Raw genomic sequence first — 15,985 nt, 5'->3', positions numbered from 1 at the left:
GGCTGGGGGAGGGGCTGGCTGTTTGTTGTTGCTAGGCCTGGGCCCCAGCCAGGGCAAACACAGCTCAGAGGCCTTTCCCACCACCTGCCGAATCTCCCAGCCCAGCCTGTGGTGGCCGGACAGCTGGACAGCTAGGATGTGGCTCTGAGAGCTGCTGGTCGCCTTCTCCCAGAGGCTGGAGGGAATATCCATCCCAGCAACCCCAGGGTTGGGGCAGCCTCATGGGGTGGAGGATAGGGGAAGGGTTATCCCAGGCTTCAGCCCAGTCCCGACCTCCACTGCCCCATCACCACAAACTTAAACCCAGACCCGAGAGGGTCTGCCAGACCCGTGAAGCAGAACTCAGGGTTTCAGGATTGCTCAGATCCTCCTTCCAGGGCCCTGATAGCCCTTGGCTCTCCTCCTCCCTCTCTAGTCATGAACTCTAAGCCTCCAGCTAGGCCATCTCTTCTCACCATGCCACCACCTCTGCTGACACGCTGTCCACACAGTGCCCCAAGACTGTCTCCAAAAGTGATGTCCCATCTTTGCCTCCAACGCGGCCCTTCCAGAGCCCAGCATCTGTGTACTCTGACTCCTCTGATCCCCTGCAACTCCTGCCCCCACACCTGGCTGGCCTCCCTCATATCCCCCCACCTGCTCCCAGCAGGCCTCTCCACCTCCCCTCAGCCCAGCTGGCCACACTGTACACATTCCTGCTGTTCGCAGAACTCGCCAGCCTTCATGCTCCTGTGCCTCTGCCCTCGTGCTTCCCAGGGCTGAAGGTTCCCTACCCTGTCCCACCTCCTTGGCAAACTCCTACTTGTCCTTCATCACCCGCATAGACCACCTCTGTGAACCCTGCCTGAGACACCAAGAAGAGCCAGCTAGTCCAACACTTACTGCTCTTGCCACCCTACCCACACAGCCCCAGCCCCAGCCCGTGTCTCCAAGTGCAATCTCCAGGTGGTCTCAATGGGAAAGCGCCTGCCAGGTTGGAGGGCACAGATCAATGAGAGCCTGATGGAGAAGCAGCCCTCCTTGCTCTGCAAGAGGAGGAAAGGCACACGCCAGGGTGGGGAGGGAAGGGCACTCTGGATGGAGGAAGCAGCTGGGCCAGAGGGCAAGGAGCATGGGTGTCAGGCTAGCCCTAGTGGACAGAGGGCTGTGTGCAGTGCAGCATGCTTCTTCTGGGCTCATGATTGGGGTTTTGAAATCCTCACAGGAAAAAGTGGTTCTCACACCCACACTTCAGGGCTGTGTACCCACACCCCAGCTGCTGACTCTGCTCTGCTCAGTTTGGTGCCTGCAAGGCTCCTCTTTGGGCATGAACAGGGCTTTAGTGTCACAAGACAGGGTGTAGAAGTATGGAGGGGACACATAAGCAACCCCCCTACCCAGCTGTTCCCCAGCCTGGGCCCCCAGAGCTGGTGACCTCATGGCTAAGGCCTGGTCCCCACAGCTCTGACGTGCCTGCCCTCTCTCTCCTGAGATCTGGCCCCCAGCTTCTCTGGCCACTGAAGCGGCTTAATGAGCCCTGGTCACATGGACTGTGCTACTGCCTGTGGGGAGGGCCTAAACCCCCAGTGGCCACCCAGCCAGGCCCTGACGTCAGCGGCATTAACCGTCCACCAGGCTTGTCTAATCTCTGGTAGGTGGCCGGGCCAGGCTAGTCCCGCCAGAGCCAGAGCTGAAGGCTGTGGGGGCCCTCAGGGGCACCTTGAGGTTGTAGGTCATGGATGGTGGTGGCTGGAGGTGCCCACAGTAAATGCCCCCCAACCTATAAGACTGGGGTGTGGCCACTATGCTGACTCTGGGCCAGTGCTCTCTGATCCTCTGCCCTGGACTGTGAATCAGGCATCAGGTACCCATTGATCCTGCTCCTTAGGGTGTAATTACACTGGTGTGGTAAGCAGGGCCAAACAGGTTTCAGGCTGGGAGACTCAGGGCCCCTCCACACTTGCTGGCCATCGCCAGGCAACATCCCCAGCTCACAGGATCCAGGAGTACCGGCCCTGAATCCCAGGCCCCAGGGTCAGAACCATGTGTGCAACGGGACTCCCTGAGGGCAGGGTCCAGCCCCTGCATGTTGGGGCTCTTCTGTCCCTTGCCCAGGAAGGCCGGGGAGCACATGACCTTTCTGCCAAGACAAGGCAGCTATGGGGAAGGCACCATAGGTCACCTCTCCTGATGCTTCCTCCCTCTCAAACCTAACACTTCCAGCTCCTCAAGGCCTCCTATCCTGTGCCCACTACCTCCCTCTGTCACTATCTGTGTCCCACCTCACTCTAGCAAACTGTGTGGGGAGTGGGTCCTTAGTAGAGATGAACAGCCTCGGCTCAGCCGGGCCAACAGCACTCAGCAGGGGTCTTGCACCACTGGCCAGAATCCCTGCGATGCACAGGCTTCTGAGCAGCGCCGATATCACTGCCCACATGGGCATGGGGCTCCCAACCCCAGCCAGTGTTCTTCCTGTGCTCAGCCTGGGTGCCTTCACGCTCCCCTCTCCAGCCTCCCACAGGCTCATAACTCCCCACCACCTGGACATTGAGGATGCCACCTACACTCAGCTTTCTGCCCAGCACTGAGTATCAGTCGGCCTCCTGGGCATCTCCCCCAGGCACTGCTGGTCCTGTAAACTCAGCCCATCCAACAACCCTCCACAATACCAGCTTGGTGGGGGCGTTGCCTGTGCGTGGTCAACCACTCAGACCGCAACCCCTGTCACTGAGCCTCTCGCCCTGCAGCCCTACGTCCTGTCAGATAACGGAGACATAACCTATGCCTCATGGGGACCCCAGCCCCATTCCTCTCCTCCTCCACACTCACACTGGCTCCCAGGAAAAATATGTCCCCCTATATACATGTTTTAATGAAAAAAAAAAATTTTTTTTTTGAGACAGAGTCTTCCTCTGTTGCCCAGTGCATTGGCACAATCTCACTGCAATCTGCCTCCAGGCTCCAGCAATTCACTTGCCTCAGCCTCCCGAGTAGCTGGAACTACAGGTGTGTGCCACCACGCCTGGCTAATTTTTCTGTTTTTAGTAAAGATGGGGTTTCACCATGTTGGCCAGGCTGGTCTCGAATTCCTGACCTCAGGTAATCCTTCCCCTTCAGCTTTCCAAAGTGCTGGGATCATAGGCATGAGCTACCGTGCCCGGCCTTAATGAAAATTTTTAATAATTATTTTTTCAAAAATCAGAATTTGAAAATATTATTGGTGACTTTTGTTTCCATTAAAGCCAGGAAAATAGAATTATAAGAAATTCTGTTTAAGTTATAAATAAAATATTTAACCTTAAAATAATGTGACTTTTAACATATCTACTTTTTCAAGTTTTTCAACTATTTAATATTCTGGGAAAAAATTGACCATTAAAAATACATAAAACAGTTTAAAAGGCAACCCATAGAATGAGAAAAAAAAAGCAAATCCTATCTCTGTTAAGGAATTATTCTCCAGAATATGTAGAAAACCTCTAAGACTCAACAACATTAAAATAAGTTAATTCAAAAATGGGCAAAGGACTTGAATAGACATTTCTCCAAAGAAGAGATACAGATGGCTGATATAAGCACAGGAAAAGCTATTCAACATCACTAAGTAGTAGGAAAATGCAAATCAAAACCACCATGCGATACTACTATTAAAAAAAAAAACAAAACAGGCTGGGCGCAGTGGCTCACACCTGTAATCCCAGCACTTTGGGAGGCTGAGGCACATGGATCACCTGAGGTCAGGAGTTCAAGATCAGCCTAACCAATGTGGTGAAACCTCGTCTCTACTAAAAATACAAAAATTGAGGCTGGATGCAGTGGCTCACACCTGTAATCCGAGCACTTTGAGAGACCGAGGCAGGCGGATCACCTGAGATTGGGAGTTTGAGACCAGCCTGACCAACATGGAGAAACCCCTCGGGTTCTATTGGAGTAAAAAAAGAATAAATAAACCCCGTTTCTACTAAAAATACAAAATTAGTGGGGCATGGTGGCCCACGCCTGTAATCCCAGCTACTCAGGAGGCTGAAGCAGGAGAATCACTTGAACCCAGGAGGAAGGAGCTTGCCGTGAGCTGAGAATGCGTCATTGTACTCCAGCCTGGGCAACAAGGGTGAAACTCTATCTCAAAAAATAAATAAATAAATAAAATTAGCCAGGTGTGGTGTCATGCCACTGTGGTCTCTGCTGTTCAGGAAGCTGAGACAGGAGAATTACTTGAATCTGGGAGGTGAAGTTTGCAGTTAGCTGAGATTGCACCACTGCAGTCCAGCCTGGATGACAGAGCGAGACTCTGCTCAAACGAAACAAAACAAAACTCAGAAAATAACAAGAGTTCACAAGGATGTAATGTAAAATGGTACAGCTGCTATGGAAATTTTTCCTAAAAATATTAAAAATAGGCCAGGCGCAGCAGCTCAAGGCTGTAATCCCAGCTCTTTGGGAGGCCAAGGTGGGCGGATCATGAGGTCAAGAGATGGAGACCATCCTGACCCACATGGTGAAACCCCATTTCTACTAAAAATATAAAAATTAGCTGGGCATAGTGACACATGCCTGTAGTCCCAGCTACTCGGGAGGCTGAGGCAGGAGAATCACTTCAACCCAGGAGGCGGAGGCTCAGGCTGCACTCCAGCCTGGTGACAGACTGAGACTCAGTCTCAAAAAAAAAAAAAAGGATTCACCATATGATTTGCCAGTTCCATTTCTGGCAAGATAATAAAAAATAATAAAAAACAGAGGCTGGTGGTGGGAGAGATATTTGTATACCCATATTCATAGCAGCATTATTCACAACAACCAAAAGGCACCATTCATCAATAGATGAATGAATAAACAAAATGTGGAATATATACAATGGAATATTATTCAGCCTTAAAAAGGAAGGAGATTCTGGCCGGGCATGGTGGCTCACGCCTGTGATCCCAGCACTTTGGGAGGATGATGTGGGCAGATCACAAGGTCAGGGGTTTGAGACCACCTGGCCAACATGGTGAAACCCTGTCTCTACTAAAAACGCAAAAATTAGCTGGGCATGGTGGTGGGCACCTGTAATCCCAACTACTTGGGAGGCTGAGGCAGGAGAATTGCTTGAACCCAGGAGGCAGATGTTGCAGTGAGCAGAGATTGTGTCACCGCACTCTAGCCTGGGCAACAGACCAAGACTCCGTCTCAAATAAATAAATTAATTAAATTAGAAAAAAAAAAGGGAAGGAGATTTTGACATGCTACACAGGGATAAACCTTGAAGACACGATGCTAAGTGAAATAAGCTAGTCACGAAAAGACAAAGACTACGGGGATCCACACGTCTGAGGCACTTAGAGCAGTCACATTCACAGAGACAGAAAGTAGAATGGTGGGCGCCAGGAGCTGGGGGGAAGGTAGGGATGGGGGGGTTATTGTTTCATAGGCACAGAGTTTCCGTTTTACAAGAGGAAAGGCGTTCTGGAGATGAACAGCTGTGGTGGTTGTATAACATTATGAATGTACTTAACACCGCCAAACTGTACACTGGCAAGTGGTTAAGATAGTAAACCTTTTGATACAAGTATTTTTAAAACTGGCACACACAAAAAAAAAAACCCCTAAAAACATACATAGCAACAAATAGTTTCCTTTTGCTCCAAGCCCCAATATGTCTTAGCATGCCTCTGTTGGATCCTCTGTTGGATTTTGATATTTTGTTCTTTGGGGTTTTGCATTCATTTTGACTTTTTAAAATATTATGCTAATATTATTATTTATCTTGGTTACTAAATTTTTTGGTATTGCCTTAAATTTTGCACCCGAGGTGAGTGTGCCTCACTTGCCTCACCCTAATCCCAGCCCTGCAATTTTGTTCCTGCTTCAAGGGCTTTCAAGACTCTCCATCACCTTCTGAGAAAGCCCAGGGCCTCCTACTGGCTTTGGGCACCTCTCCACGTCTCACCTCCCCTGCTCTTGCTCCACTGAACTCCTGTGGCTGTGAGCCCATATTTCTAGGGTTGGTATATACTACTGTCCCTGCCAGAATGGGCCTCCACCTCGAAACTCCCTCTTGATCTAAGACTGTCCCTGTGAAACTTTTCCGCAGCTCCTCTCTCCTCAACCCCTGTCAAGAGCCATGAATTGGTCCCATACCCACAAGAGTGCCCCACCTTGTCAGACCAGGCACTTCTTCCTGGGAGAGGCCATCTTCCCACTTCATGCCCAGCCCAGCACTGGGCACTTAATAAATGCCCATGACTTGTGATAATTAAGCCCTCCACCAAGAAAGGACAGCTGGGGCTGGATGCAAAGGTTTATTGCTGAGTGTGTGCGTCTAGCTGAGGGAGTATAAATTGTGCCCCAGCCTTGCCAGACGGAAGCCCCTTGTCCCCGACTGCAGCACAGGCCCTGGCCCGTGGGCATAAACAAAGATTTGGTGCTGGATGAAGAAGGAGGGAGCAGGGATGTGGGGACATGGGCCTTTGTCCCTGATAGTTCAGCCATGGCTCTCCGCTTCCCCTGCAGGGAACCCTGAATGGAGGGAGGAAGAGAAGCTGCTGGCAGAGACAAGAGGGTCACCTGGGCTTGCTTGTAACCCCACCTGAGGTGGATCCTTTTGGGCACAGCCAGGGCCTTTGTCCTATCCTGAGTCCTCTGTCTGGGCTGATCAATGGGAGCTGGACTCTGTCCCCAGCCACCCCTCAGGACAGCCTGGTTATTGGCCATAGCTGGTGTCAACAGTACCCTCCCTTAATAGACCATCCTGTTGTCCAGTCAGCCAGGGACACTATGTGTGTGTGGGGAAGCGGCATGTGGATCTGGCGTCCAAGGACCTCTGTCCAAGGATCTGGTGTCCAACGAGCAGATCCTGCTGGAGGAGGGGCTGGGGGTTGCTCTGAACCTGGTATTTGGGGAAGGGTCCTGCTGTGTCTCACTCTGGCACCCAAGGACCCCCAGATCTGCCCCCTCCCCACTAATTTGTTTATGTGGAGACTGTACAGGCCAGAGCTAGCTTGGACTCTGGACCCTTTGGAGGGTGCTGGGAGGGACAGTCACTGGTCCTGGGTAGATAGGTGCCAAACTTGTCACATGGAGGTGGCAGGGTGAGCAGCTGGCCTGTGTGTGGGAGGGATATCCTCTGTCTTTGATGAAACGCTGGGAGGGAGGGCTGTTTGCTGAGCCCAGACCCACCAGGTGAGTCGTGGGCCCCCAGAGGCAGGAAAGCTGCGGGAGATTGGTCAGTTGGGCACTGCTGAGTCACGGAGAGCTTCAGCTGCCCAAGTCCTGCCCATTCCTAGCTAGGGCTGGCTGCTGTGAGTCCTAGAGGCCAGTGCAGCCAGGCAGTGAAGGGCAGGGCTGGGGTTGGGGGCATGGGACGCTGGGAGACTGTGGGAGGTATGGAGGAGGGTCCGGGCCTCAAAGCTAGCAGGGCTCAGGGCTTTGATGAGGTGGCAGGCTGGGGCCCAGGAGTCCTGGGGGCTGATATGGTCCTGAGGGCTGGGGCTGCAAGGCAGCTAGGGCTATCGGGTCTCGGGGCAACTGACACGCATGAATTCAGGCAGCTGTGAAGAGCAAAGGAAACTGAGTCAGCATCCCTGAGACACAAATTAAATGGGTTTAGGCATTGCGTGTTGGGGGCGGCCCTGGAAGCTGTGACACCTGAGGCCTTAGGGCGGGGCCAAAAGAAATTCAATGGGTGGGACTTGTGTGAGTGGGGCGGGGCCTCTGGTGGGGGAGCGGAGCCTCTGGCTGTGGGTGGAGCCTGAGGTGCTGGGGTGGAGCCTGGAGGCAGTGGGCACCGGAATTTGAAGGTGAGGCGCCAGGGCGTTGGCGTGGGGTGGGGAGCTGGGGAGGATCTGGGATATTGAGGCGAGGCGCTGGAGAGGGCCGAGACCCACCTCAGAAGAGGCCGCAGTCTTTGAGGTTCTCCTTGATGATGATGTCGGTGACAGCGTCGAAGACAAATTTGACGTTCTGCGTGTCGGTGGCGCACGTCATGTGGGAATAGATCTCCTTCACGTCGCGCCGCATGTTGAGCTCCAGGAACTGCACCTTGATGTAGTTGCCGGCGTCCTCGTAGGTGTTGGGCCCTGCGGGGGCGGGAGCTCTCACTCGGCCCAGCTGTTCCTTCCCGGCGCGGGGGACGCGTGCCGCGATCGTGGGGCGGGGGCGCCGCCTGGCGGCCGTACGGGTGTCTCACCGTCGTAGTCCGGGAAGCAGATGCTGAGGTGCGCCTTCTTGATCTTCTCGGAGAAGACGTCCTTCTTGTTGAGAAAGAGCACAATGGACGTCGTGGCGAAGTAGCGGTGGTTGCAGATGCTGTTGAACAGGTGCAGGCTCTCGTGCATGCGGTTCTGAGGAGGGCAGTGGCTGTCGGGCACCAGGGGCCGCGTCCGACCCGCAGCCCCTGCTCTCTGGGCTCCCGGCCGCGCCGGGCTTCCCGCTCAGCTGGCTCGCAGAGGGTGTCCTGCACTGCCCCAGGTGGGCCTGCTGAACGCCTCCCGGCCTCCTCAGGCCGCCCCGGACCGGCCTCGCCTCTCGGGCCCTCCCCCCGCCCAGCGCGCGGTCTCTGCCTACAGGGGCAAGCAGCTCCACCTCGCCCCTGGAACACAGACCCTGCCTGGCACGCACCACTTCGTCGTCCTCCACCAGCACCATGTCGTAGGCGCTCAGCGCCGCGATGAAGATGATGCAGGTCACGCCCTCGAAGCAGTGGATCCACTTCTTGCGCTCAGAGCGCTGCCCGCCCACATCGAACATCCTGCGGGGCCGGGGGGGCCTGAACCCGCGCCCCAGGCCCCCTGGGCTTGCCCGCAGGCATCCCCTCCCCCAGTGCTGGTCGGGGACCTCTCCGCTGGGACTAGCACCCTTTTTGCTGCCGGGGTATCCGGGAAGGGGCAGGGCCTATAGGAGGGATGGGATCCCCGGGGCGGGACCGGGCCTGGGGCAGTGACCTCCCGGGCTAGCACGCGAGTCGTACCGGAAGTTGAGGTCCTTGAAGGAGAACTGCGTCTCGATGATGCCCGTAGTCTTGACTCGCGAGCGCAGTACGTCTTGCTCGGTGGGTACGTAGCCCGGGGTTACCAGGCGCTCCAGATCGGAGAGATAGCTGCGGGAGACCGGGCCGTGGTGGGTGGGGAGGCGTGAAGGGTCCCCCCGGCACCCCGCGCCCCGCGCTGCCCGCGCGCTCACTAGCCCGCCGAGTCGTTGAGCTGGTACTCCGAGGCGCGCTCAAAACAGGCCTGGATACCGGAGTCCTTCCACAGCCGCTGGATGATGTCCGACATCTCCTTGGGCATCGTGCCCTCCTCGATGGTGTCCGCCATGTGCATCAGCTTCCGGGCGTCGTCCTGGGGGCAGGGTGAGAGTGGCTGGTGACGGCCAGGGACAAGGGTGCAGCTGCGCGCCTCGAGTCCCCAGAGGCCCGCTCAGCCCGCCTCCTGGCACACCTGACGTGCAGAGTCTCCGTATTGGATGTTGAGTGTGGTCATGGCGCGCACGATGGCCAGGATGGACTGCAACGTGTTGCCGTAGATGATGGCGATGAACTCGAGGCACTCTTCCAGCGAGTACCCGTCCTGGTGAATAATCCTGGGGTCGAGGCGAGCAGGGTCAGCCCCTCGTGGGCAAGTGGGGAAGGACCCAGCCCGAGGGACCTCAGGACAGGCAGGGGCACTCACTTCATCTGCTTGACGATGGTGCTCTTCCCGGATTCACCGGCACCTGAAAGGGAGGCGGCGCCTCAGAGCTGCGCTGACCGCCTGCCCCCCGCCCTCCGAAAGGAGGCCAGGAGGACGGGGCCAGCCCGAGTTGGCTGGGTGTACCCTCAGTAAAGAGGCCTGGGCAACAGCCCGCACCCCGTAGTCACACCTACCTCCCTCCCCATCCAAAGTAAGTCCTAACACCCTGACGGCACAAGGTTTGCAAATATCTGGAAAGTGAAGAAGGGAAGCCAACGAGGGGAATCAACGACATCAACTGTTCTGGGACAGGGGAGGCCCCAAGACCCCGGCCCAGGCAGCCTTCATTGTGCTGTGAGAACACAATGAAGAAATTCCGGAGCGCCACCGCCGCCTTGTGGGAGCCTCTGGTACCGCGTGCACTGGGTTATTTGAGGCGGGTCAACCCCTAGCTTTTCACCTGAAGGGATGGGGGTGTCTCCTAGAGGCTCAGAGGGAATTAGCGCCTTTGGGTACGAGGGAGGTCAGAGTTGACATCCTTTCCGAGCCTGCCCCTGCGAGGGCGTTGGGCATAGTTAATGAGATTTCTGGCTTAGCCTCTCTGCCTTGGGAGGAAGTGGGGCTGGCTTGGTCCCTCACCCACCTCCAGCTGGTTGACTGGACCCTGGGTAGCGTGGGTGGAGCCTGCCCGGCCCTTTTGAAGCTGCTCTTTCCCCTTCAGAGGTCGGTGACCTTGAGGCAGGCCTGGATCAGCCCCATCTCTCCTCACTACCCATGGTCCGTTGGACACAGCTTTATCTACTCCTGCTGGGCCTCGGCACCCGCCCGCCCCTCTGGCTGCTTTGTATGTCTACCAGTCACAGCCCTCTGGCACCTGAGGGCTGTTCATTGTGGATCTGGATAGTCCTAGAGGCTCCCCACTCCCAGGAGGACTATGCCCATCCCCTTCCCAAAGGAGCAGCCCAATAACGAGCTCCCAGTGAGGCCCCTGGCTTCTGAGCACTGCCCACAGGCCCATCAAACCAAAGGCTGCAGGGAGCTTGCAGAACCCCAGCGGCAGAAGAGTCGGCCTTACACACACCCGTACAAGAATGTGGTTGGCACACACTTCTGGGGAGAGTGGGTCGCCTGAGGCAGAGCCAGCCATCTGGAGAGGGGCTTCATGGGATATCCAGCCTTGGGGTACTAGGACACCACCTGTCAGGCCCGGCCTTGCTTGGCCAGGGCTCCCACCCTGTGCCCTACCCTGTGACAGGCTCACACTGCTTCCCAAGGAACACCTGCTTCACAGAAGGGCTGCCTGCCTGCCTCCAGACCAATGACCTGGTGGCGATGGCCCCACCCCTGGGCTCACACCCCTACCCAGAAGCAGCAGCTTCACGGTTCGAGCATCCTTCTCAGCGTCTTCTTTCAGCTTCTTTTCCAGCTCCCTGGAGTGCTTCTCCTCAGCACTGGCCCCAGCCCCCATGGTCCAGCAGCAGGCGAAGGGACAGAGTGAGCAGGTGGTTCTTCTGGATGGAGGGGATCCCCAGAACCCAGCCTCCCAGGCACCCTTCTGGCCCCAGGAGGACCTGCAATCAACTGGCTCTCCACGGACCTGTGCAGGCCCTGGTGGGGCTGCTTAGTGGGATTTGGGGGCTGGGGGTGTCCAAGAGCCAATTAGAGACAAGGACAGGTGAATCCAGCTCAGCCCCCCCCAACCCTTCTAATCAGGCTGGCATAGCCCCAATCCCTCAACAGCTGACTCTGCACCCCTGATGTCCTCCTGCCCCCCCACCCCGCCACAAGGAGAGGCCCTACCTCTGCCTGGGAGTAGGGAGACATGTTCGTAGGGGCAGGGCTGACAAAGGGGAAGACAGATCCTTGAGCCCTGGGGGTGAGGATGATGGAGGTGGGGCTGGCAGTGAGAGGGCATAATTGGGAGAAGCATGCCTGGACCACCTGCTGCTTGCCAGGCACCGGGCTCAGCACCACTCCTTATCTTGCTGTAAGCTCACACTGGCCCTGGAGGATGGTTGCCCATGTCATCAGCCTCATTTTACCAATGAGGAAGTAGAGGCTCAAAGGGTCACCCCGCAGGAAGAGGTTAAGAAGGGCTAGATGATTCTGGACTGGGATTTTTTTTTTTTTTTAAGACAGAGTCTTGCTTTGTCATCCAGGCTGAGTGCAGTGGCACCATCTTGGCTCATTGCAACCTCCGCCTCCTGGGTTCAAGCAATTCTCTGCCTCAGCCTCCTGAGTAGCTGGAACTACAGGCACCTGCCACCATGCCTGGCTACTTTTTGTAATTTTTTTTTAGTAGAGATAGGGTTTTACCATCTTGGCCATGCTGGTATTGAACTTCTGATCTCATGATTTACTCGCCTCTGCCTCCCAAAGTGCTGGGATTACAGGCGTGAGCCACCGTGCCTGGCCTGGACTGGGATTTTATGCCCTGCAGGGAATCCAGAGAGGGAAATGGTGGACATTGCATTCGCTCCATATCATGGGCTGGAGTTGCTCTAAGCAGGCCTTCTGCTTCCAATGGACTCTGGTGGGCATGCATATCTACTCTGTGTGCTGGGTGTGTCTTTTACTGGCACCAAGCAAGCAATGATTTGACACATTTGTGCATGTATACCTGGGTATACATGGGTGCCCATGTCCATGCTTATGTATGTGTGCACATGTATCTACCTGGCTGCCTTATAGCACTCAACTCTGCCACAGACTCAAGAGACCAGAAGGGGGTGTCAGGGCCCCAGACACCTGGCACTAACGGCTGTCTCTAAATAGTATGCGTGGGAAGTGGATGCTGGCTCCTACTGCAGGCTGGCAGCTTCTACACCCACCCTGTTGGATGATGGGGATCTGTCCAGGAGTGAGGCCATTTCATTTGTGCCACTTTCAGCCTTTGGGCTCCACCCACCCTCCCTGATCCTGAGGAGTGAGTGGGCTCTGGGGGAGGTCTCTGCAGCCCTTTACACTGCCCAAGGGTTTCTCAAACTGAATGTGGTTTCTACATGTTGGGTTTGTTTAAAGTGGGGCCAATCTACTCCCTTCCCAGCCCCCCACCTGGCTCCCCAGGCCCACCACATGTGGCTCTAAACCACCCCCCGACCAAGGAGGGAAGCCAAAGTCTAGTCCCAGAGCCAGTGTTTATTAGCAAGATGGAACTCAAAGGCAGCTGTGGCCTGGGCAGCAGAAGGCCGCCGGGAGCCCCCACCCATCTACCCAACTGCCCCCCAGAGCTAATTACACCCATTGCTTGAAGTGGTAGACATAAGGGAACCCTGGGGAGCCTCTACTGGCCCCAGGCCTCCACCACAGACCCCCTCCCCTCAGGGCTGGGCCTCTCATCAGCCCTGCCTGGGCCTGGCCCCTCTGCTATGCTTCCAGCCTCCAAGTCCAAGCGGCACAGGAAAAGCTAAGGAGGTAGAGTGGGGTGGCCCTGCCCTGGCCAGGCGGGGAGGGGAGAAGGGGCTGAAGGAGCTGCCCCACCCAGGCAGGATGCCTCTTCTCCTATCCCCAATAAATACAGAATAAATACCTGGGAAGGGGCTGGCCATGGCTGAGTGACCCCAACCCAGGCAGGGGCTGGCATCCTATGATGGCCCCTTCTTCCCTTCTCTGAGTGCACCTGAGCCCACCCCAGTCTCCAAAGTGGTCCTCGCATCCATGTCTATGCCACAGCACAGGCTGACAGCACATGTCAAAAAAGGTGGACAGTCCAAGCCCCATTCAATTAGGGCTTGTTTTGCTCCCTCCCTGTGTCCTGTAGATCTTGGCAGAGGCTGTCAAGCAGGTAGACTTCCAGCTGAGTCTGGGGACGGTGTGGTCCTGGCCTGGCCCCGCCAACTGGCTGGGCCTGGTTAGGCTGGCTCTGTTTCCCGCCGTCTCTGACCAGCATGGGTCTAAGTTGTGGAGGATGCTGCCGCTGAGGCAGGCTATATTCAACCCACCAATAAATACTGTCTTTGCAGGGGCAGGGTATGTATAGAATATAGATATTTTATATATATATATATATTTATATATATATATATATCTTTTATATTAAAAGGGATGAGGGCTAGGCTGGCCCATGGCAGGGCTCAGTCAGCTGGCCTCATGTGTCCGGAGGGTGGTGCCGGCGGTTTCGGGGCTTTTTCTGGTCCCGGGACTCAGGAGGCCGGGGTGCCCCTGGAGCCTCCCTGGGGCTGGGGGGCACATGACGCCAGTAACCCTGGCAGTACTGGTGGATGAGGCCCACTTCTGGCTGGGCCAGCAGCTGGGCCAGCTCCTGGTAAGGAGGCGTTGGGGGGCCTGCGCCTGGGGATGGCGGGGCGCTCACAGCCAGTGGTGGGAAAAGGGCAGCATGGACGGCGTCCCGGCCCAGTACATGCAGCTGCACTCGTGTGACAACGTGCTTGAAGTTGTTTTCTGTGGCTGTGCAGGAGTAGAGGCCACGATCACTGAGCTGCAGGGCACGCAGCAACAAGCCCTGCTCTGTGCGTAGGAAACGGTCCTCTGCACGAATCTGCAGGGGCAAGGAGAGGGGGTTCAGGGGTTCTGGTCACAGCCCTAGCCAGCGACCAGATCAGACCACCTTTGTGGCCATTCCATGTAGAGGCACCCATATGGAATTTCCATATGCCAGAAAAACCCACATATAGTTTCCACACAACGAGAGCTATTTGAATAAGGCATCTGTACAGATCGCCATTTCAGGAAAGATGACCATAGGAGGTTCTGTACGATGAGATGAGTTTGAAGTGCACACAGAATTTTTTTTTTTTTTTTTTTTTTTTGAGACAGGATCTGGCTGTCACTCAGGCTAGAGTGCAGTTGAATAATCTTGGCTTACTGCAGCCTCTGCCTCCCAGGCCTAAGCCATCTTCCCACTTCAGCCTCCCGAGTAGCTGGGACCACATACATGACCATGGCTGATTTTTGTATTTTTGGTAGAGAAAGGGTTTCACCATGTTACCCAGGCTGGTCTCTAACTCCTGACCTCAAGTGATCTGCCTGCCTTGGCTTCCCAAAATGTTGGGGTTACAGGTGTGAGCCACCATGCCAAGCCAGATTTTCCATTTAATGAGAATATCCAGTTGGGACAACCACATAGAATTTCCACGTAAACAGGGACACCTATAGGGATTTCCATAAAATGAGGGCCCCACAGAATTTCCATATACTGGAGCTCACCCACATGATGTTGTTGTAGAAGGAGGTACACCCCTAATCTGGTATATGTATGGAATTTTCATGTGAAGAGGCATACCTAGAAACACTTTCCATATAATGAGGCCAGTCTCATGGAGTTTCCACATAACTATTTTCACTAAAAGGTTTTACATGTAGGGAAGGGAGCCTGGGAGGGGTTTCAGAGCGTGAGAGTTGCTCCAGATCACTCCTCTATGTTTCACCAGCCCACAAGGACTCCCACATCCACGGTGCAGCACTGGGCACAGGAACTCACCTCTCGGCGCCGGTCACCAGGATCTCGCTGGAACAGCCACTTAACAGTAGCTTGAGGCGAGCGGGGCTGGCACTCAAGGAAGGCCGCACTGCCAGCCACACCGTACTGCACAGACTCCACAGCATTCTTGTTGGCTATACAGCGAGAGAGGTTGAGCAAAAGCAGCATCGCCTCTGGGTAGCCTGCTGGCTGCTTCAAGGCAGGCACCAAGGGGCACCTACTCACCAATGCAGAGCTGTGTGTTGAGCATCCATTCTTTAAGGGGACAACTAGTAACATCCCATCTCCATTAACCCCCACCCCACTTAGCCATCAGAGCACCCTTACAGTGGGGGCCCTGTGAGCAGCTTCATGGGCTGCGAGGGGCTCTGCAGTGTGAGCAGCACCCCATGGTGAGGCCCAGCACACTCACCATTGGAGTTGAACCCACGGCACTGCCTGATGGGGTTTCCGTGCCGGACGTCCTGTCGGCGGCTCCGCCTGGATGGGGATAGCCTCTGAAGGAGTACTCCCAGGAAGCTTGCCCGCCCCTAGGTCCCTGTAGCCCCCTGACTCCAGGGCAGGGCCCTTTTTCCCCAGGGCAGTGATGTCTTAGCCTTAAGATTCCCCCAGGGTAATATCATATGTACTCCCAAACCCCTAGGATAGGGCCCTGGGTCTGGTTGCTAAAATCCCAGGTGTCTAGGGGTCCATACCTCTTGGAGGATGCTGTATAGCGGGAGCAGGCCTGGCCATCCCAGGCACAGTAAGGGTCCCGGGCAAGGCAGCAGTCAGCACAGGCAGCCCCATACGCCTGGCATCGGTGCAGGCTCAGGTGTGTGACTCCCACAGCTGACGCCACGTAGAGTTGTTGCTGGGGCAAAGAACAGGGCCTTGTCAGTCCCTGTACCATAGCAAGTCTCACCAACGGCCAGGTGGG

General features: G+C 55.7%; 2 protein-coding genes across 7 annotated transcripts in view; both read right to left on the bottom strand.

Moving 5' to 3' along the window:
* Positions 1–6,246: 6,246 nt before the first annotated feature.
* On the bottom strand, positions 6,247–11,288 carry GNAT1 (G protein subunit alpha transducin 1). Of its 3 annotated transcripts, none has more exons than XM_032289915.1 (9): positions 10,989–11,288; positions 9,627–9,669; positions 9,396–9,537; positions 9,139–9,296; positions 8,927–9,055; positions 8,578–8,707; positions 8,147–8,300; positions 7,845–8,036; positions 6,247–6,477 (listed from the first exon to the last, which is right to left on the bottom strand). In XM_032289915.1, exons 1-8 carry the CDS (start codon positions 11,092–11,094, stop codon positions 7,846–7,848), a joined length of 1,053 nt encoding a protein of 350 aa, XP_032145806.1. In that variant the 5' UTR covers positions 11,095–11,288; the 3' UTR covers positions 6,247–6,477; position 7,845. The 3 variants fall into 3 exon arrangements, with proteins under 3 accessions (XP_032145806.1, XP_032145805.1, XP_032145807.1); XM_032289914.1 differs by having other exon boundaries at positions 6,247–7,508; positions 10,989–11,287; XM_032289916.1 differs by lacking the exon at positions 10,989–11,288 and adding an exon at positions 9,821–10,090 and having other exon boundaries at positions 6,247–7,508.
* Positions 11,289–12,744: 1,456 nt separating this feature from the next.
* Positions 12,745–15,985, bottom strand: part of SEMA3F (semaphorin 3F) — a 33,693-nt gene continuing 30,452 nt past the window's right edge. For all 4 annotated transcript variants that reach the window (XM_032289909.1, XM_032289913.1, XM_032289912.1 and 1 more), the window contains 4 exons: positions 15,762–15,919; positions 15,479–15,546; positions 15,067–15,200; positions 12,745–14,124 (listed from right to left, as the gene is read on the bottom strand). In XM_032289909.1, coding sequence (XP_032145800.1) covers positions 13,714–14,124; positions 15,067–15,200; positions 15,479–15,546; positions 15,762–15,919 — 771 coding nt within the window. In that variant the 3' untranslated portion in view covers positions 12,745–13,713. The remainder of the gene's footprint in view (positions 14,125–15,066; positions 15,201–15,478; positions 15,547–15,761; positions 15,920–15,985) is intronic.

Source organism: Sapajus apella, unplaced genomic scaffold, assembly GCF_009761245.1.
Source record: "Sapajus apella isolate SASKATOON/1434 unplaced genomic scaffold, GSC_monkey_1.0 scaffold23, whole genome shotgun sequence".
Taxonomy (NCBI): domain Eukaryota; kingdom Metazoa; phylum Chordata; class Mammalia; order Primates; family Cebidae; genus Sapajus; species Sapajus apella.
This window is presented reverse-complemented; position numbering and strand designations above follow the sequence as displayed.